Source organism: Talpa occidentalis, unplaced genomic scaffold, assembly GCF_014898055.3.
Source record: "Talpa occidentalis isolate TD23 unplaced genomic scaffold, MPIMG_talOcc4v2.1 talOcc4.5, whole genome shotgun sequence".
Classification (NCBI taxonomy): domain Eukaryota; kingdom Metazoa; phylum Chordata; class Mammalia; order Eulipotyphla; family Talpidae; genus Talpa; species Talpa occidentalis.
Window position 1 is genome coordinate 120,998,333 of NW_023604861.1, and position 21,422 is coordinate 121,019,754.

General features: G+C 39.6%; 1 protein-coding gene across 1 annotated transcript in view; it reads right to left on the reverse strand.

Moving 5' to 3' along the window:
* LTBP1 (latent transforming growth factor beta binding protein 1) overlaps positions 1-21,422 on the reverse strand; it is a 333,365-nt gene that overhangs the window by 37,599 nt on the left and 274,344 nt on the right. The window contains 2 exon segments of the mRNA XM_037528248.2: positions 2,480-2,623; positions 5,987-6,112. Of these exon segments, the coding sequence (XP_037384145.1) occupies positions 2,480-2,623; positions 5,987-6,112 (270 nt within the window).

A 21,422-nucleotide genomic window follows, 5' to 3' on the forward strand; every position in this document is an offset into this window, starting at 1 on the left:
TTCAAACAATTGAACAATTATTGGCTGGACCAGTCTCTGAGGACACTGCTAGTGGGTTGCTAAGATGAACATGACATCACAAGACAATCTGAAGAATCCATGTAATCAAGGTTTACCAAGAACGATATAGTAAATGAGATATGGCAGAAGGCAATGTTGCCAGGAATTATATTCATAAGTTTCACCAGTTCGTGCTTAGGAACTTTATATATATATATATAAATATAAAGTCAACAGTCAGAATATACAATCAAGGACCAGTAAAACAATTTTGCAAAAAGTAGAAATTTTAGCAGAAGCCAGCAAATTATGGGTACAGTATGCAAGAAACCCAGGAATTTAAGAAATATATACAATGTTAGAAGAAGGAGAAACTTCATATTCACTGGAAGAGAAGCTTTATGAAGATGAACATTCAAAACAATGTTCTTTGAAAAAGCAGGAGAGTACTACTCTACTGGAAGAACTTTCCAGAATGAGTCACTCAATGAGAAAACAAGGAGACTAAGGAATAAAAAAGGCAAAGCAGGTGTTAGGGACTTGGTTACAGAAAAACTTAACAAGAGATGAGGAACAAGGCTTATGAGAAGAAACAAGTGAAGTTGGAAGAAGCAATTTACCATAAGTTAGTCCACTTCAGCAAAAATGGTCTCATGATCCTATTAAATTACCTTATTATATGATTAATTTTGAAAAAGAGACACTTTAGGGTCCCAGACATACATCATAAACGAAGTTATGTGAACTGAAAGAGCCATTTCTTGATGTTACTTAAAACATTCCAGCAAAATAAAAAATTTGTAGTTAAATGGTCTGATATTTCAAGAGATTATAAAAGGGTGAGAAATGAATATCCCTCATGAGTTTGGATCCTAGGTCATGATTTAATACTTTATACAGTACTTTGACATTAACCAATGGCTTTTACATATATGATTTCTTTTAAAATTCATATAACTCTGTGAGGAGGTGAAAAGAACCTATTTTACAGGTGAGAAAACTAAAACTCATAGATGGTGAATGATGTCCCCACGCTTACACAGCTGCAAAGTAGTAGACCAGAACCCTGGGGTTCCAATGTAAAGTATTATTTAAAGTTTTGAAAAGAAAGGAACAAATTTAAATTTCCATTAATTCCAATAGTTGGGTTTTTATGAATTCTTTCCTTCTCTCCCTCCAGAGACTGTGGTCATTGGAATATCTTGCTTTTTCACTTAGCATCATATAGTATGCATTTATCATCACTGCTACACTATACAGCATTCTGACACAAGAATTATTTCACTAAAAATAATACCACGGGCGAGGTGCTACTCTAGAAAACCTCATAACAAAGAAGACAGAGACATTTACTTTCCCAATGACCATTAGGAACAGCCATTTCCAAAGGCCAAACAGGCTCTTTTCTTTGTTCTCATTACTGTAGGTAGAACCAAAAGAAAAGTCTTTTCTCTGTGGCTCATGTGTCATGTGCTGGTCACATGAATGAACAGTAGCCCCCTGTCCAGAGTCCCTCTCTCCTTCCCTTCACAGAATGTATTTTTCAATTACTCTCTGTTTGCTTGATGCTGCACCCTCACCTTTATTGAAAAATCAAGAAGAAAAATGTGTATGTGAAATATTTTTATATTTTATCCCCTATTCCTTATCAAGGTAGTTATTTTACACTGAATGAGTATAGCCTATTGAGTAGTGAGAGCCATCTTAGAACATGAATAAAGGCAACAGATCAATGAAAATTGCTTTAAGTTTAAATCACGTTCTGATGCAGTGACATCCAACAACAACAACAACAAAACCCACCAACACTAAGCAAGAAAATAAAATGGTCTCTGTTGCGTTTTATTTGGCTCTCAGACAACCATTTGGTCTTACTTTCCCTAAAAGGCAACCAAGCAATAGCTCCTTGGCACAAACCAAGAGTGGTCTGGACGTTGATTAATTTATCTAGAAACCCCTCAGCTCTCCATTGCAATCTGTGCCATGACAACACAGCCTAAATCAAATTTTAAATGAACGCAAACACAGCCGCTCTCTAAGCCAAATTTTGGAAAAACACCTTAAAAATTCCAAGTGGAAGTCTTGTAGATCCTGAGAGGCCTGTATGTTACTTCTAATTTAGAGAGGTGTCAAGATACCTTTCTCCGAGGGCCAAGAAAGAAGGATGAGGTAACCGAACACCGAGATGACGCCATAGTGAACCCCAAGGAGACAGCTGTGTTGTGTGCAGTTCCCAGCAAGTGTTCTCATCATTTTGGATTCTTTGTCCTACACTTGCGGCATCTCTGGGGTGGAGGCCATCTAGCTCAAGTAATCACCCCCCACATCCTAACGCCATTGATAGGGCAGGCTCAGAAACAGCAAGGAAGCTTCCAGAGACACCGTTGTGCCAGAATATTTGGTTATTTCTTTCCTCACTCCCAGAGTGTTTAGCCCACATCTGTGGGGGTTCGGGTCCCTGAGAGGGCCTGAGACTTACCTGTGGGGGTCCGAGAGCGGCACTGCCCAGTCATGGGGCTGTACTCCTGGTTCTCATCAGCGCACACACACAGGAAGGACCCCTCGACATTTTCACAGAAGGCTTCACCACATACGCCACTCAGCAGCTCACATTCATTCACATCTGGAAAAGGGAACACAGATCAAGTCAGACATGTGCCTCGTTCCCGACAGCTCTTTATTTCACCAGCTGTGCCAAGGCTAGTAGTGTCTGTTGGAAACAAGGGGCTCCCCACTGAGCCATCAAGCGCCTTCTGCTATTTTAGGGAAGGGGTTGCTAACGTGGGCGGGTAGGATGGGTTTGTGTGAAAAGGCTATGAAAATGCAAAGTTATAGATTACAATTTTGGCTTTAAGGGACAGCCCAGAACGATACTGCCAGCATCCTATCTATTCTACGACCATGTGTCTTCCTTGGCTTTTTGACATAATGAAGCTTAAATAACAACACTTTCCTTTCAGTTCTTCATTCAAGGAAAATGAGCAGCCACTGGCACTTTAGAAACCATAGCGTTCTTCAAATTTATTTTTAAAAATTACTTTTACATCTCCTCAAAGTCCTAAAATATTGTTCTCTGGCAGTCCAAGCACCCTTAACTTAACAAATCAAGCTCAGATTGTGTATCCTGTTGAGAAATAAAGGAAAGACCCCCTGCAACTATTCACTAGGCTACATTGGTCATTCACATGAAACCAGTAACTTCTGATTTCACTACATCTTCAAAATCCTATTGGTGTTCCACAGTGTAATTTCTATTTTTCTAATATTTATCTTCTTAAATATACTTAATTGAAACACAGTTAAGTAATTGAGGAGTAAATTTTATTCCACGTTATGCAAATACATAGCCCTAAAGAAAGGTTAATTTCATGTTTGACCTTGTCCATACAACCTTTTACCTTGTTTCCTCTGAAAAGGTTTTATGAATGACTGCCCAGTTCAGCAAAGTACCTGACTCCACATCTGAAATGCTCATGCATTTTATGAATTAAACATGTACAAACATCAGTGTTCTTGAGCACACTTGGAGATGGTTTATAGAAAGTTAAAAATTTGAGCAATTACCCAAATCACTCAAGGAAAAAAAAAAAACCTATTTTCACCTGCTATCCCCAGTTAATTGGACAAAACGTTTATGTATTTTGACTTATTTGGATAATTACCTCAGTTTTCCATTTCACTCTGTATATAAACAGATATAAACCCAATGAGCTGTTTTCATTTATGAAAAGATACTGTAACCTGAAGTTAAGCACAGAGTTGGTATATTTAATCAACCTAGACAGTCATAATTTAGACCAGAAAAATTGACTTTAGAAATTTGCCAGTTCACATTTATCAGTTTTAGGAAACTGTCAAATGGAACTTTCTACTTTCTTAACTTGCATTATTTACATGGCTATTGAAATCTCTCCCACCAGACCACATTCATTCAACAAAAAATATTTTTTCATTTACTTCTATGGGCCAGGCACTAGGGAAAGAATAAGGAGTCAGGCAGCCCAACTCTTACCTTCATGGAGCTCGGAGTCCAGTTAGGGAATTCATGAGGTGATCCCAAGGCTAGCAGTGAGTAGCACAGAGCACTATGCCCAAAGCTGGGAACAGTGGAACGTAAATACAGGGGTGGATTAGGGAGATGCCGTGGGAGCCAAGCGCCCGTAGGAGCAGGTGATAAGGACGAGTGAGTGATAAGAAGAAGGAATAGAAGTGGAATGGGGTGGAGTGGGGTTAGGGACAGCCAGAGCAGAAAAATCAGGTGGTCTCAGCTGATTCATTTCTTAGACTCTATAGAACACTCAATGTGGTGAATTGCATATAACAGATGCTCAGTTAAGAGTTTTGAAAAAGTGAATAAATACCTGTTGCAGTCACTGAAATGATAACCAACCCCCCCTCTCTAAGGTAGAGGGGAGGCTTGTGTGCCAAGATGAATCTTCCCATGGGCTCCATGTATTCATCTGGCTGATAGAGATGGAGGTTAACCAGGGGGCCGCAGGGCCTTGTGGAATCAATGGTTCAACACCTGGCAGCTCAAGAATTAGCTCGTCAACCAAATGCACTGAGCACCGACAACCCCCCCAACATCAGCCTGAGCAGGAGGGAGAGACAAACTTCTCAATCACATGGAGTTCTTGCCTTGGAGAAGGCGCTGCAGGTGGCGCACATGAGATTAAATGATTTCAGAAAAGAGGTCGTGAACACATCACAGAATCTGCTGAAGGTATCTGGGGCGCAGAAGGACGGGTCACAGCTCAGTTCGAGAGAGAAACATGGAGCTGGGATGATACCTGGAAGAGATGCCAGCTAACTTCCATCTTTAGGAATAAGGGAGATAAATCCAGACTCAGAGACGGGAAGGGGGAGAGGAGATGCCCAGCAGAAGGTGCAAACAACAGGCAAATAATCGCATAGTTTCGTGAGCAGCCGCAAGCAGCTTCCTATTGCACCAACATAAAAGGTGAGGCAGGAAGTGATGAGGCTGAGAAGGAAAGTGGGCACCATAACACGTGACCTAGTTAATCAAAGTACTAAGTGAAAGGCAGGAGATTTTTATCACTTGTATTCTGGTGTGAAAGAGATTAAAGCAGGAGTTGGAATGAGCAACTAGCATAGCCTTAGCTTAACATTGATTACTATTCAGGTGATTTTTATCCTTACTATCCCAGACAGATTTTCATTTCCCCAGTTTAATCTGGATGGGAAATGAATGAATGCCTCCAATGCAAATTTCCAAGCTAAAAAGTTACTGAGCCCTCCTCAGGGTACCATCTGCTCTGTCCTCAAGAAGCTTTTTTTTTTTTTTTTCATGAAGAGAAATAAAGGCCTGGTTATCGGTGAAGTTTTTGACTTAATAGCCTTTCTTCTCTTTCCCATTGAATTGCACTAATTGCAAACATGCTTGATACAACGAATTTGACTTAAAGAAATCACGGTCGGCCAGAAAATGAAATATAAAATATCTGCTATGTGAGCCTGTGTTGGACCATATTCTAAGACATCTGATGATAGTCAAGAGCCCTTCCAGCTCCGTCAATCTTGGAACAGACTGAAGAAACAGAGTTGCGCAATCCAAAGCATCATTTTACGGGTGTCATTCCTGGAAACTAAAACTCTTGCCAGCGCTTTTCCTTAAATGCGCTGCCCGAGGAGGTGCATTCTGAAGACAGACTAGCTATACCACACACCAGACTCTATTTCCTGTGCGGGAGGGACTCAAGCGTTCTGCATACTCGGCTAAGAGTTTAAACAGATGTTCTTTTTAATATACATTTAAATTCAAAGTTAGACTTCTATATTTCTTAATGTTCCTAATCATTTCAGAAGTGTAGGCTGTTTCCGGCTATCCCCAAGTTGTATGACAAAGTCAAATCAGGTTGAAACCCTGCCCGAAGTACCTCACTTCCAATCTCTCTTGTTACCGACAACTTTGATTTCTTTTCAACAGATGTGAGACAGGTTGGGGGGAAAAAGTCTAAAAACTCACCCACACACCCTTGCCCATCCTGTGGGGCTTGAAAGCCCTGATAACAGAGGCAGCGGAAGGAGCCAGCCGTATTATCACAAAACCCGTGAGTGTCACAAATAGTGTTGTTTACACATTCATCAATATCTGCAAAAAAGACATTTAACATCAGACACAAAACAGACTGACAAACACCAGATAGTAATGGATTGGCAGAGGCGCCCAACACACCCCGATGAGTATGAGATGATCATGTTTACACAGAAGTGAACTTCAAAAACATTTAACATATAAATAAAATGTTTTGCTGAATGTATCTTAATCCACAAATTATTGGGTTCTAGAAAACAGTTTTCCTTAGGATTGCTTTCAACTGAAATGACAGCTGCAATTGGCATGGTCAGTTTTTTCTACAAGTTTTCAATTCTTTATTTCCAAGGAGAATATATCCCTACAGGGTAAATGTGTGGAAGTATCGTATCGTTACTTTTTCCAAAGGCGGTCAGTGGTAACTGTTCCATCTGCAGAGTTGAGGGATGAAAGGAGACTGGCCTGTCTGGGTAATGGTTCGCTCAACTCTACAGATAATCTTGATCAATCTAAACAGCAGTCCCATGAAGGGGGGAAGGGAAAAGAGAGAAAACAGGAGGGAGAGAGAGAGAGAAGGAACAGGAGAGAGATGGATACTGATGAATTCAACAGCAAGGCCAGACAGTCCCAGTTATTCATGGGAAAAGATTTCCTGTCACCCAGTTAAAGCCATTCAAGGTTCTCGATGTCAGTGTTGCCTCATGATCAACCAGTGGTGAATGTGTATATACATTTTGTTCTCTACAAACCTGATAATGGCCTTCTGCCTTTTCCCCCATTAATAAAAATGTTCTTTAAAAAGTGATGTCTCAATTGCAAAGTTACCAGTAGACTTTCAGATTCAATTCTTCTTTATCCTTCTAGTTCCTAACTTTACTCTCCAGTCTTTCATGTCCTTCTCCTAGTTCACTGCCACGCCACACATTTCCATTTACCCGGCTCTCTGGCCACTCTGCCTCTGGAATTCACCATCCCCAAATATAAGTTTTTGGAGAGACAATTAAGAAAATGCAATCACTACCTCCAAATGCCTGTGAAGAATTTACTTTTATATTCAAATGATGAAACAAGATAACAAATGACAGAGACAGAATTCAGTTTGGGGAAGTTAACAAAATGGAGTTATTCTCTTATGAATTTTTCAAAGTCAAGGCCAAGATATTTTCTAGAGGAAAAAAAAAGATACATGCAAGAATTTTCAGCAGTTGTCTGATTCTCCTTCCTAATCAAGACTAATCAATCTATTAAGATTAAATTCAGAGAATGTCTCACTTTTGAACTGCAAAACATGAGCGACTATATAAGTTCTCTCAAATCTTTTGGCCAGGCAAAAGTGTGGGTCCCCTCTCATTCCAAGGCTGGCCCTTGCTCCGACCCCTACCAGTCTCTTCTCCCTCTAGGCCAACCTTTTCATCCTTCTCCAGCATCTTCAACTATTCCTCCTCACTTCCTCCATCACTGCCGTCCAAAATATTAAATTCTTTTGGAAAAACTTTCATTGACCATGATGTCACCTGCTGTGCCTTTCCATTCCTTCTACCGTCGCAAAATGTCTCAAAAGATTTACACTCATTGCCTTTCTTTCTTAATATATCTCAGTAGTAAAAAGGAATGAATAGTTAAAACACCACCAACACTGAGTACATCATCACTGTGTTCCTAGAATCACCGCAGTGATTAAATAAGATGGGTCCAGTGTGCCTGGAACGCTGCCTGGCACGTAACATCAGCAACAACCAATAGATGGCGCTACAGTTATGAGTTCGGCTGCTATCCCGACAACCCCACCAAGGACAACTACTGCAATTACCACTCTCCTCAATAACTTAAAACTGACATCCCAAATCATCTTACAGCCCTCCTCTGAGAAAAGTCACCAATGACAGACCCATGATTAAATCTACGATCATTATCCAATCAGTCACCATCACCCTTGAACTCTGTCTCTTCATAACCCATGAGAGATTATTATTCTTGGTCTGCCTTTGACCACTTTGGCTGGCCCTCACCCTTTCACAGCCTGAAGGTGGACATTTGCCAGAGCTCAGAACTAACCACCCCGCCTGCCCATCCATCCCGGGATCTGCTTCATCCTCACACTCCCCTCTCCAGACTCTCCTAGCTTCAATTACCACAGTGCTCAGAATGAATCCCAAGTCTTCCTCTCTAGCCAGAATCCTTATTCTAAATCATTTCCATTTAATCATCTCAAATTTATCAAACCTAAAACCAAATTCTCTGTCTTCCTAATACACTGCATTCCCTGACCTTAGTGAGAAATCGCTCTCACCTCTCTGCTTCCTTCCTACATCTCCCCTTCCCAGCTTGAATTCAGGATTCAACATTATTTCATATCTAGGGAAAAAAAAAAAAGCATCTCCCTTGCAGCATCTAACACAAAGATGGCACTCAATCAATCTGTTCTTATGGATTTTTAACATCAGCCTAAGACTGGGATTACAATTTATTTACTGATCATAAAAGGGGTTAACGCACCTTGCCATCGATTCACTGAGTGCAGGCCACTGCTAACTTCCTAAAATGGGCATTTGTCAGAGATTATTTTATTCATTAATCCACAGGATTAAAGGGTGGAAAGAAACAGAGACATCCTTCAATTGCCACTTATATACTAATGATTTCTAGTCTCTCTCAAGGGTTGGACTCCGTCCTTTAGAACCATTTACCTATGGACGTGTTTATCATAAATGAACTATCACGGCCTCCTCACCTCTCCTTATTTCTCCTATATTCCCTTCATCAGAGAATCTAATCAGTCACCCACGCCAGAAATCAGTGTCTTCCTTCCCATCCTCAGACTCCAGTTCCTCCCTTGAGCCCTCATATCTGTCTTTCCTGGTACTCTTCATATTCCTAATTGGTTTCCTTATCTCCGTCTTGCCTCCCTCCTCCTAATCTATTCACCACCCAACAAGAAAACCTGTCAGCAGCACTCCCTTGCTCAGAATGTTCAACATTTCTTCTTGGCTAGAGGATACCAGAACAGAAAGCATCCTCATCATCTGACTCCTGGCTCCATGTCTGCTCACAGCTCTTAGTTGACCTTCCAATGTGTAGTGCAGCCTTAATGGTATCGAAAGCTCTCTGGACTTGAATTTCCCACTGACTTGGTGCACCACCTCTTCTTCCACTAGAAATGCCACCAGCCCCTTCTGTGCTCCTGGCACCTCAGGAGTCAGTCCAGGGAACAGCTCCTGTGTGGCATCTTCCATAGTCACTTCCAGAGATGAGATTCCAGGGCTGCTCTGAAGCCCCTTGTGCCAACACTGTGCTTACTGGGGCTGCTTTTAGCGTGGGGTATCTTCAACTGAACCTCACCAATAACTTATTCTCTGCTAACATGAAACAGTGGGTAACAAACAGAGAGGACAGAATAACAGCAGCCAGAAATCTGGTGGCTGCTCAGTCCAGATTCTTGAAGAAAAATCTCTTGCTTTCCTTCGTTATTCATGCTGTGAAGTTACTGCACAGGATGATGCCTCATGATCACCAGCTCAGGAATTGAGTCACTGACCCAAAGGTGAACAGGTCCTGGAGCAGTTATGGATTCCTGGGCGGCTCACTGTGTCAGACTTACTGTAACAGTGATTAACAGAGAAAGTTTGGATGAGCAATATCTTGGATTTGAATGAATAGGGGAAAAAAATCCCATGGTATGCCTGCTGGAGACTAACTCCTTGACAACTAATGTTTTATGAAAGTGATATAATGTAACTCTCGGCAGTTCTAGGTTTTCAACAATGAGGTGAGGTAATAGCTTAATAAAAGGACAACATTTATTTCACTTCTGACTAATGACCTGTATAAAAAACATTATTTCATTCGAATGCTCTGTGATGATGTGAACTGTTTTCCATTGTGAGTCTAGTCCATAAAAATAATTATAAGAACTGTTACAATTAAGTATAAAAATATAGGTACATGTTAAGAAAATATATTGTTATGCAAGAAAAGCCCCACCAAACTACATCAAATGAGTGAAAGTCACACTGTTTTTGCTGAAGTTGAATGTGGAATATGACACTAAACTTTGAATGATGGAACTTTCACAAGTTTTCTTTTCACTTAATGAAAGCTGCATCTACAAAATCACTAAGACAATTTTGCTGAGTGTCTAGAAGAACCCTACATGATATTACCAGTACTCACAGTCCCACAGATGAGGGATGTAGGAATGAAAGTCCAAGTAGCTCTTATTTGGCAACCCAGAGGAATCCGGCATGCTGCTGTAAGAGCCACTGATTTCTCATGCCAGTGTTGGCTATTTCTATTTTACTAAACAAGGTAGATATAAATATTATTGCTTCAATGGAAATGAACACAAGACCAAGAACAGCGGGTCATGAATGTGAACATTCCAATGACAAGATTTCCTAAATACCAGAAAGACAAAAAGAGCACAGATGTGGGCACCTGGAGCTGCCTGGACTCGGTGTTAAGGTAGTGAGGAATATGTCAATGCCTGGCAGCCCCACGCTTGAGGACCTTAACCATTGCCTATTTGACAGATCCATTATCCTTTGTTCATATTCTTTCTCCTTTGCACATTTTCTCAATGGCTCAAAGGTCTTTCAACAGCTACTGATGGTTACGGGGTTTCTACATAGGAGGATAGCATTCCAACCATGTGCCTGGAATTCTCAAATAAAGGAGTCACCCTCTCCCTTAGGTAAAGTCAACTATGAAGTAAAGTTAAAGTATGGAAAAGGTATGTGACATTTTAGGGTGAGGGTAAACTCCCACGTGCTTATTGTGTTTTCTTTTTTTACTGTGCTAACCTTATTTACTCACCAAAAATAAGGGAAAACTTATTTATACACCAAAAAAAAAATCACAACTATGTTCAAAGACCTCAACATGAAACTCGTAACATTTCAATGAGTCCACTAAATGTTCTGTGTTATATATAGAAAAGTCTACGTGGAGGGGCAGGGTGGGGTCTTGGTGTATACTCTTGAATCAAATGACTTTTTTTTTTTAGATACACTCTTCTGTTTTGTTTTGTTTTGAATTAAGAAAAAAGGGCTCTTTTTTCTTAACACCTCCTATCTTTGTCTTGTTGATTTTCTTCTTCCTTATGCTGAGCAAACTGTTGAAGGAAGGAGCTCATGATAAGTGACGACAGGAAATGTCATTTCACCAGCAAAATCTCCAGTTTCTGCAAGGCTGGGAGGAAGACATCCTTGTGTCAACAAAATATTTTCAGATGACATGGTTCATCTCAGCTTGAAGGGACTGAGAGGGTTATCCAGGTCAACTCCTTCATTTGAAGAACCAGAAAACTGAGAGGAAGGTAACTTGCCTCGAGGTTACCCTATCTGCTGGCAGTAGAGCTGGTGAGGGAAAAGTGCCTAATGAAGGAACAATTTTCTGAATCTGACTTTGTGGCCCTACCCATCATGTCCTCTTGCCTCCCAACCACAGGGGTGGTCATAAAAGGTTAGCACAGTAAAGAAAGAAAACACTAAAAAAAAATTGTGAGCCAAATAAGCACGTGAGAGTTGTTTACTGCAAAGGGAGGTCAGAACACACACTCTGACTCGGCACTCCCTGACTTACAGTTTAAAGGAACAGCCTCCCCTCTAGTCGTTTATCCAAGGCCGTCCTACTCAGTGTCATCAGACTTGGAATTTCAATATCCAAGCTGCTGCTGGTCCCCCAAATTATGTTTCCATCCAGGAGATTCTTGGAAGAAAGTCCTGCCTAGCACATGGGTGTGCAAGCCACAGAAGACCCCAGGACTATCTCAGACTGGTTCTCTCTGTAGATCCTTGTGAAAAGTAAATGGCCTACTACTTCAGTCCGGGCACTCCTGACCAATGGCAACTGGTTAAAAATTTGGTGCCAGAACCTTAAAAAAAATTGGGTGAAAGAAAAGGGATGTAGGTTTCCTACTTGAGAGGAACTCCTTATTGAAAGAAACAGAAGCCAACCAGGAGACAGCAAATCCCAGCCAAGAAGTGGGACTGAACAATGTTGGACCAACTGAATTGCCCAAAGGAATTTTAAAATGGCATGGCTGCCGGCCCAAAAGAGATTAAGGTTTCTTTCGCAGCACAGGAGGAAAGCCAGTATTAAAAATGGAAGATGAACACAAGACCTAAAAAAGAAAAAAAATTAAATTTAGCCAATAGGAAATTAAAAACTTGATTTGGAGATGGTCCAGACAATTTAGGATATGGAAAGAGACTTTTAAAATATGTGCACTAGGGTCTGGCAACACTGTCGAGGCTGGGTAGTATCAGCCTTATGTGTTATGAAAAATCACCTTGTTCTGGGAAGTGGGGATGAGCCAAAAACCAGCAAAAGAGGTGTCCTTGTGCAGAGTTTGACTGACATGTATTGCCTGACAGAGAAAGGAGGGTTCCTGTAAACTTAGATGGCCATAAGTCTGTTTTGAAAGCAGCTAACAGCCTAAGATAAGCAACAAGAAATAACCGAGGTAGCAAATTATTTCCAACTCAATTTTCCAGCACAAGAATTCCGGAAAACAAGGCTGGCCAATGAGAGATGACTTTTCCAGATTTGAGACTCAGTATTTTAAAAGAGATTTATTTAACTAATTCTTTAAAGCTTATCCAGAGCAGTCTTCCACTTGATGCCTGTAAACGGAAGTTCCAGAGAAACGAAATCCACACACTGCTCTGATTTTAATCAATCAATATGTGGACAGTGCTTCACAGTGACAGATATCCCACTGAAAACCATCTTAGAAATCACCATCACCACCCCAAATGGGGGACTTATTCTTGATGATGCCCCATATCCAATCATCACACTTCTCTCCAGCTCAATCTCTCCCTACCACTCCAATCTTATTTGGGATCTCAACATCTTTCACCCGATTCATGCCGTGAATTTCTGATTGCTTTTTCTCATTCCAGCCACTCACTGCTATTCTGAATCCACCCTCCAAAGTGAGAGAATCATTTATCTATTGAAATAGTTCAACCAAATAATTCTCTGCTTAACCCTCTTCAGTGTTTCCTGTGGATACTAGTGTAAAGGGCCTTGTCACATGCCCTCCTGAGCTCATCTACTTCTAGACTCTTAAATTGTTTTTTCTAGCTGGCTCCTCTGCCCCCATCTTCGGTTCCATTCTCCTTTTCCTCCTGACTGGACACGTCATCAGGATCATACATTACCTGCTATCACCTTAAAAATAACAAAGAGCATCCTTGCACATAATGCCTTCAGCAAGAACCATGTTTTGCATTCCCCCTTTAAAGGTTTGAGGTTCTCAAACACAAGCTGTCATTCACTCTATTAGTTCTCATGTGATCACGCGTGACTTTAATATACTGGATTCCACTGAAATGGCTCTTTTTTCTTTTAAGATTTATTTATTCATTTATACAAGAATCGGGGTACAGGACAGATGCGCAGGAGGGTGAGAGGATTCACCAGAGACAGAGCGGGGAACTGAACAGGCAGACTGACCGAAATACACTGCTGAGGGGAGCAACGGGCGAGACAGGAGAGGTCTGCCACGCCATGTGGGACCCTCGCATGCCGCCGGGATCGAACTGGCGCTGCAGAGACTGCGGACAGCTTCACAGCGCAGTGCTCAACTGCCTGGGCCACCAGGGGAGGCCCTGAAATGGCTCTTGATAAGTCACCAGTTTGTAAAACCCAAATCCACCTTAACAGGTTCTCAGTTTATTAACTTAGTCCTGTTGACCTCTCTATTTTTCTTAACACAACCTCATCCTTTGGATTCCAGGGAGCTAGATGCTCCTAGTTTTTGTTAATCTTTTGGCCACTCCCATACAATTTCTTTTACTTTAGTCCTAATGTTGATGTTTCTCAGGATCTAGTCCTAGACCTTCCCTTCTCCTTCCATGATCTGTCTTGATGACTTCATCCAGTTCATCTTTCTAATAGCTTCAAGTAACTTCTATAGATGATTACACCCAATTTGTATTTCCAATCTAGACTTTTCTTCCAAGTACAAGATTCAACTTGATCCACCTGCCTACCTGCCAACCCACATGGATAGTTAGTTCACTGACAAATCTAGTTTAATACACCCAAATCATACTCATCATTTGTTGGGTTTTTTTTGTATCATTTTCACCATGTCAGCTAACACCTACTTGCTGAAATCTAGAAGCAGAAAGTTATTCTTAATATTCCTTCTTCTGTATGCCCTCTAGCCAATCCGACACTATGTTCTAAATGAGGTTCAATATCTGAAATATTTCGTCAGCCTTTCACTTCATTTCTCTCTCTGACCCTGCCACAACTCTAACCAGAGCTACCAATATGTCCAGCCTGAATGTCCTAGAAGATGCCTTGAAGTTTTCTGTCTCTTTAATCCAATTTCCAAATAGCATTCTAGGGAATACACACTTTAAAAGTACAAATTACATTACTGAATTAAATACAACCCCCCACCCCAAGACACACAATATATATGCAGGATGGTAGTGAGGATATATATAATCCAACAGAAGGATAAAGAAAAAAAGAAACAAACAGCAAATGGAAAGTATAGAGTAATGTACAGATCTGAATCTCCTGAATACTAGGCAGTTACAGTAGCTGTCTATGAATTAAATGCTCTGATAAAAAGATAAAGATCATCATTTTAGATTAGAAAATATTACCTATAAACTGCTTATAAAAGAAGGACCTTTTAGTATAAGAATATGGAAAGGTGGAAAAGGCCCAGCCATGTAAATTTAAAGACAAAACAGATTTAAAGGCAAGCTGTATTGGATGAGGCAGTAGTGACATTTCAAAGGGACCAAAAGGTCAATCTGACAGGAAAATACAGAAATTCTCTACTTAATTCAACTGTCAGAAAAATGAAGTACAACTCAGCAAACTAAAATTAAAAATAAACTTTCATTACAATAGGGGGAGATTATAAAATACCCTCTTTAGCAAGTTATATACAGGAAAACCCAGAAGGGATAGAAGTAATTTGAATAATTACAAACTGGTCCCTACTAACCTATGTAGATCTAATTGCAGAATACACCTCGTTTTCAAGTAAATGAAAATATCACTGAAACTGATATTTTGAGTTGCAAACTGATATCTTGAGTTCCAAGGACTGAAGTCATTGAATGTACTCTAGTCAGAGTGCCACTGAGCTAAAAATTTATAACAAAATGTAACAAGAAAATGTCTGAATATTAAGGAAAATATTTAGAAATTAACATAATAGAAACGAGAAAAATCAACAGAAGTTACTTCTTTGCAAAAACTAATAACCCAAGAAGATTAAGAACAAAACAGAAAACACAAATTACAAATGAAAACGAAAAGGCCTCATTACACATTCTACAGGTATTTGGGAAATAATGAGAGGATATTATGAATAACTTTGTGCCAAAGAATTTGAAATTTTACCTAAAATGGGTAAATCTTTAAAAAACAACACTTATTAAAACTGTCACAAACAGTACAAAACCAGAATCTTTTAAATAAATCTTAACAGGAGTATAAAAAACTTTATAACTCATATAACAAAACCTAGCCCAGAACTAGGCCAAATGACTTGACTGGTGACTGCTTCAAGGAATCTAATGAAGAACTAATAATTTTGCACACACACACATCTCCAGAAAACCAAACACTCTTCAACTCAGTTTATGAAGCCAGAACAACCTTGAATTCACAATTTCATCAACACTTATTAAAAGGAAGAACTAAGGCTAGTCCCTCAAACATGGAAGCACATATTCTAAACAAAATGTTAGCAAATTGACTCCAGGGATATATAAGGAAATTACATCATGACAGTTCATTTTAAGAAAGCAAGGGTATTTTCACCCTGCCCCCCCCCAAAAAAAATGGCTGAAATGTGTATGTGATAGTGGACACTAGAAATGGATTATAATACAGAAACCACATATCAAGGACAGCTGCAGAAGATAGATCTTATGTGGGTTCCAGTACAGATCTATATTATGCTTGGGTTGCTCCATGTAACCACCTAAATAATATATTTCAATAGATGCAGAAAGGCATCTGCTGAAATTTCAAACCATTCATGATAAAAACACTTAGGTAAACCACAAATAGAAGGGAATTTCCTTATTTGCTATGGAGTACCTATTTCAAAACACCTACAGCAAACATCACATATAACAAAGAATATTAAGTGCTTTCTGATGAAATGGGGAAGACAACAAGGAATTAGGCAGCACTGCTTCTAGTAAACATTGCAACAGAGGTAGTGGGCAATATGATAATAAAAAGTATGACTAGAATGAAATAATAAAGCATTGCATTATTTGTAGGCAACAGAATTATCTCCAAAGCCCAACCTAAGGGAGCTAAAGTCAAAACACAAAATCAATCTGTAGAATATACGTAATGTCTTTCCTTAGGATTTTAACCACATGTTTTATGACCCTCTGCAAGAAAAGGGAATTCTTTAAAACTCTGTCCTAACTATGGTATCTTTTTTTAATTGTTATGAAGAAATGAAGAAATATCATGGTATAAATTTTATAATCATTTGCTTAGAATGGTAGCAGCACTATGTTTTTCAGAGCAGTCTAGAAACCTGATATTCTAGGACATAGGGTTCAGTAAATATGAATATTTAAACAGATAATGGAAAGTTAGACGTTTGAGAATGGGAGTAAGACCTCAGTTGAAAGGAGATCAGATTTGACTGCTAAGCATTCCTGAGACACTGGATCTACCCAGTCTAGCTCCCCAGGTGCGCTCTGGCTCTGCCACCCTCCAGAGCAGGCTGAGCGGACCCTGCCTAGGACTCTTTCTCCATTCTACATGCCCTTTCATAAGTTTATAGATAAACAGTAAACGTTCTTTTACACAAGGGTAAACTGTTTTCAAATCAGCAGTTTTTGTTTTTAACACTTGAAGAGTCCAGAGAGTTTTTTAAATATTTAAATTATGTCCCAGTTCTCATTTCCATTAGGTTTTTGCAAACAAGAAAGTGGGGAAACATACACAGAGGAAGATTCTCTCTGCATCATCCAAAACACGGTCACAGTGACCGGCCTCAGTGAAATCATTTGAGATTCATTGCTGACCAAAAGAACGGTCCAGGAAGAGTTATTTTGGCTTATACACTTCAAACTATACTAACAAACGCGTTCAGTGAATGAACAAGAAGATGGGGCATGTGTTTTGTCTCTGTTTTACCCATGGAGGGAGTTCACGAAGCACAGGGTCTGTAGCTGGAAAGGGTGTCCATGCCGAGGAACAGCTTGGAAAGCCTGCAGTCTGCACATACCTTCCACTCAGAGAACAGGGACCTGGCGGAATTGAGGGCACTGCCTGGGGAAGCTGCTGCATCTGCCAGCTGTTTGGTCAATTACAATAAAACCTCAATATGATAGGGTAAAATCCCCAAATGAGTATCTGTGACATTTAAAGGAAAAAATCCGAGTTAGATAGAAAAGCAGTATATTTTTATTGAGACACAAAACATTTTTCTTTTTCACAGAAGCCCAGTAAGTCATCTATGCTTCTGAGAAGAGTGCATTTTTTCAATAAAGCCATCTTCTACCTATTTCTTCTCACTATGAACTGACAGAATATTATATAAAAACTAGAAAGATGAATGACAAAAGAAACATTTCTAAATATTTAAAGCAAAGAAATGAGAAGAAAGCTTTAAAAACTTTTTACTATGAAAGATAGTCATTCTAATTGAGTATTTTATAATGGACTATCATAAAAAGTGGAGTATTTGAATAAATCCTTATTATGAATAAATGCCATGCTACTCAGAAAAAGTTCTTTGGATACTTACGGAAAATATCCTGAGCTCTGATTGCCTATTTCTCCTATTACAATTACTCAGAAAGAATATGTGTGAAATAGACATTTGTTTTTATACTGTATGAGTTATTTTTTAATGTACTACTATTTTGCCTTAATAAAATTATAACCATTGGATTTATCTTTAAATGAAGTTTTATATTTTTACACCTGATTTTCCCCTAAAAATCACCATCTTATTCTAACTTTAGAATCTAACTGTGCATTTTCTCTTACTATTCTGACTCTTAGAGGTGTTGCCAGTGAGGACTGGGGAGGAAGCCCCAAGCACACGCCAAACATATCAAACCCCAGATCCATCTTTTTGACACTTAGGCCCCAGAGGCAAAACAACGTCAGCCAAAAAATTCCCTTTTTTTTTCACTATTCTAATTTTTCTCTTTCTATATTCAAATAGAAGGCCAAGAAAGATCAGTTATGAAACCACAGAAAACAGTGTACCTCTAGAAATAAAAACTCCAGGGCTCAAATGCAAACACACATCAGTGTCAGCCATCAGTTTATTGGCAACTGATATGTGGAACAATTTAAAACTCAAAGCACTTTAAGGGTGAGTGGGGGAAAGAGCCATATGGAACTCTGCAGAAAATAAAGGATGAGGAATTAAAGCAAATTATATAAAATGAGGTAGTATACTATATAATTTTTAGGTTTAACAATGGAATATAGTAATTCACTTATATTTATACCTGAACTGTGAATTACCAGATAATTCAATTCAGCAATACTTAGGTAATCTGCCTCTATGTGATGTATTTTGCAAGCAATGATCATATAAAAGCAAAGATGTGAAATGTTCCCTTTTACCTGCCTATAAGTTAAGGAAACAAATGACAATAAAAAGGGTAACAGCCTAAGAAGTGTCAAAATACTAATAATTCATGTTCTAAGGGCCAAGGTCCATTCTAAGTTGATCTTCCCAGTACACCAGCTGGCTCAACTCTTACAACCCCACGTAGGTGCTATTATCACCCTCGTTTTGCCCATGGGGAGACCTGAGGCACATGGGCTTTAATGGTGCAGAAGCAAGAGGTCAAGTCCATGTACCACACTCAACAGCCAAACTGCCTAACCACTCCTGCACCCAGTAATCATGAGGGTGCACCTCAGAGAAGCCAATCTTCAACAAATAGGAAAGGCTTTACAGAAGAGCACAACACCCCTAGTTCAGAGTATGCTTATTACCTAGTTGACCAGGGTGAGTTACAGACCCATCTCCTCATCCCGTCATTCATCACACAGGCATCAACTGTGCTCTAACTACTTATTCTCAAGGGCATAAGGCTATGAACAAAACAGAGATCTCAGTCTAATTCACCTTAGAGTCTAGACATGGGATCTTATCTAAACAAGACAAAGTAGAGCACGGTGGTAAAAAAAAAATAAATAAAAAGGCAGAGAAAGGAGAACAAGAAGTGCTGATGGGTAAGTGAAAGTGAGAAAGGATTTTCAGAGAAGGGATCCACAGAGAACAAGACATTTGAATGAAGACCTATAGTGAGTGAGAAGAGACAATCTCTGTACTTCTTAGTATAATGAATTCCTTATTGGAAAGCTGTTTATTGCATCCAAAATCATACCAATTAATACTTAACCCATCTATATGTTTGTTGTGAAGATTAAATGGGAAAAGTAGGGACAGTACACTTAGCTCAGTGCCTGGCACACAATGAATGCTATTATTACTGCTACTATCTTAATAAAGTCACAAATCAGATATAAGGTCCCCCCAGTCTGCTCACCCTGGGAGTCCAAGAAAAGCACCTAATATTCTATTAGTCAGATGCATAACAAGTGACTGATTCTAGAATCAATAGAGCAACAGCCTCTAAGGTCAATCAAGAGCATGGGTCACTGACATGAGAGGACTCACAGAGGCAGGGTGCCTGGTGCCCAGGTGGTGAGTGGAGGGGCAGCTTGCCCATTCAGAGACTTCACTCTCTAGCTGTTTTCATGTCTACTTTTTGGCTGCAAGTAAAGTGTTTACTTTTCCTTCTATGAATGGATGATTTTCCATAGCTCTGGGGTTTTTAAAGGTCAGCAATAATAAAAGACTTAGGAAAAGCTCTTCAATATTTTTTTGCCATTATTATGAATTTCTTTATAAAAAAATGTTGAGATACAGAAGATAATCAAAAGCAATGCATGGAAAATCAGTATTCAGGTCCAAAAGCAGCTTAGTCCAGCAATTTTCCTCAGTTTTCTCCCTAATGATTTAAACATCCATTTTCACTCACTTCTGCAGAAGTACATTTGCAGGAGGAAAGAGTGTGAAGAACAGTAGCCTTCAGAGTGGGAAGCCACTTCCTTACCTGGAATGTGATATGATCTATTTTCTCTTTACACCTGGGAGAAAAAGGATCCAATTGCTAACCTAAATTCTCCCTTTAGAAAAGTAAACACTCGTATTCTCTTACTAAATTTTTCAGTTTCAGACCCTAAGGCCACTAAAAAACACAAAATTCTTTGGGCCAAGCGGCCAGATACAACATATTATTGTGTGAGGGTGCCTCGGTATTCTACTTGGCTAAATGACTTTCAAAAATATTTTCTCTTTGGTGAGAGATACACAGTCCTATCTCCATGCCACCAAACCACCAATTGCCTGGGAGTATTGTCAACAATGGGCTTATACTTTCCTTCCATACTGTGCATAGAAAATGTACCTAAATGCCTGAAAACAAAACCACCCTATTTCCAGTTCATTGTTAGCTCTTTGATTTGGCAAAAGTTGCCTTTACTGTATTTTCTGGCTCCCAATGAACACAAAGTTGGCCTAAGAATTTGAACCCAACTTTTCATTCTTTCTGCTATCACTGTTCTCAGTAAACATCAACAATCTACCCAGCCCTACCACTTGCATTTGTTATGGTTCCCCTTTCAAATGAGTTACAAAGAAATGGTTTATAGGAGGTGTCTGGAAAGGTTATGGGATTGGAGTCTCCATCACTGTTTAACAGCAGGACTTGCTGCTTTGAATAGTTTGACTATAAACCTGTAGGATTCAGAGTTACTAGATGTTGTAAGAAGTCTCCTTCCAACACTGTAGTTCTTAATTTTTGCCAATCTTGGAATTGTTTTGAAATGTGAGACGCAAATAGAACATTCAGGGTAAGAAGATATAGGAGTGGAATATATAAATTAAAGTGAAAAGGTTTTGGTTTTTTCTTTTCTGATGAAAAATGGGTAATGCCAAAAATAGATCTACCTGATTTTAAAAAATAGACTATTTCTCAGAGCAGTTTTAGGTTCCCAGTAAAATTACTCCCCATCATCAGAATGCCTGGCACCAGAGGGGCACCTCCTTTCCACGCAGGAACCTACACACACACACACACACACACACACGTTACCAAGTCAAGTACCATTTACATTCAGGTTTGCTCTTGGTGGAATACTGCCTGATTTATCACCCCCTTGTCTGTACAAGAGAATTCATGCTGGAAACAGGAAGTGGTCTCTCAGCAGGCCACCTCATGCCCCTTGTCCATTTACTGAACAAGTTTTCAAAGACATTTATCACTGGTGGATGATCAGTTTGAAAAAGAGAGACATATACTCAGACACGAACTGT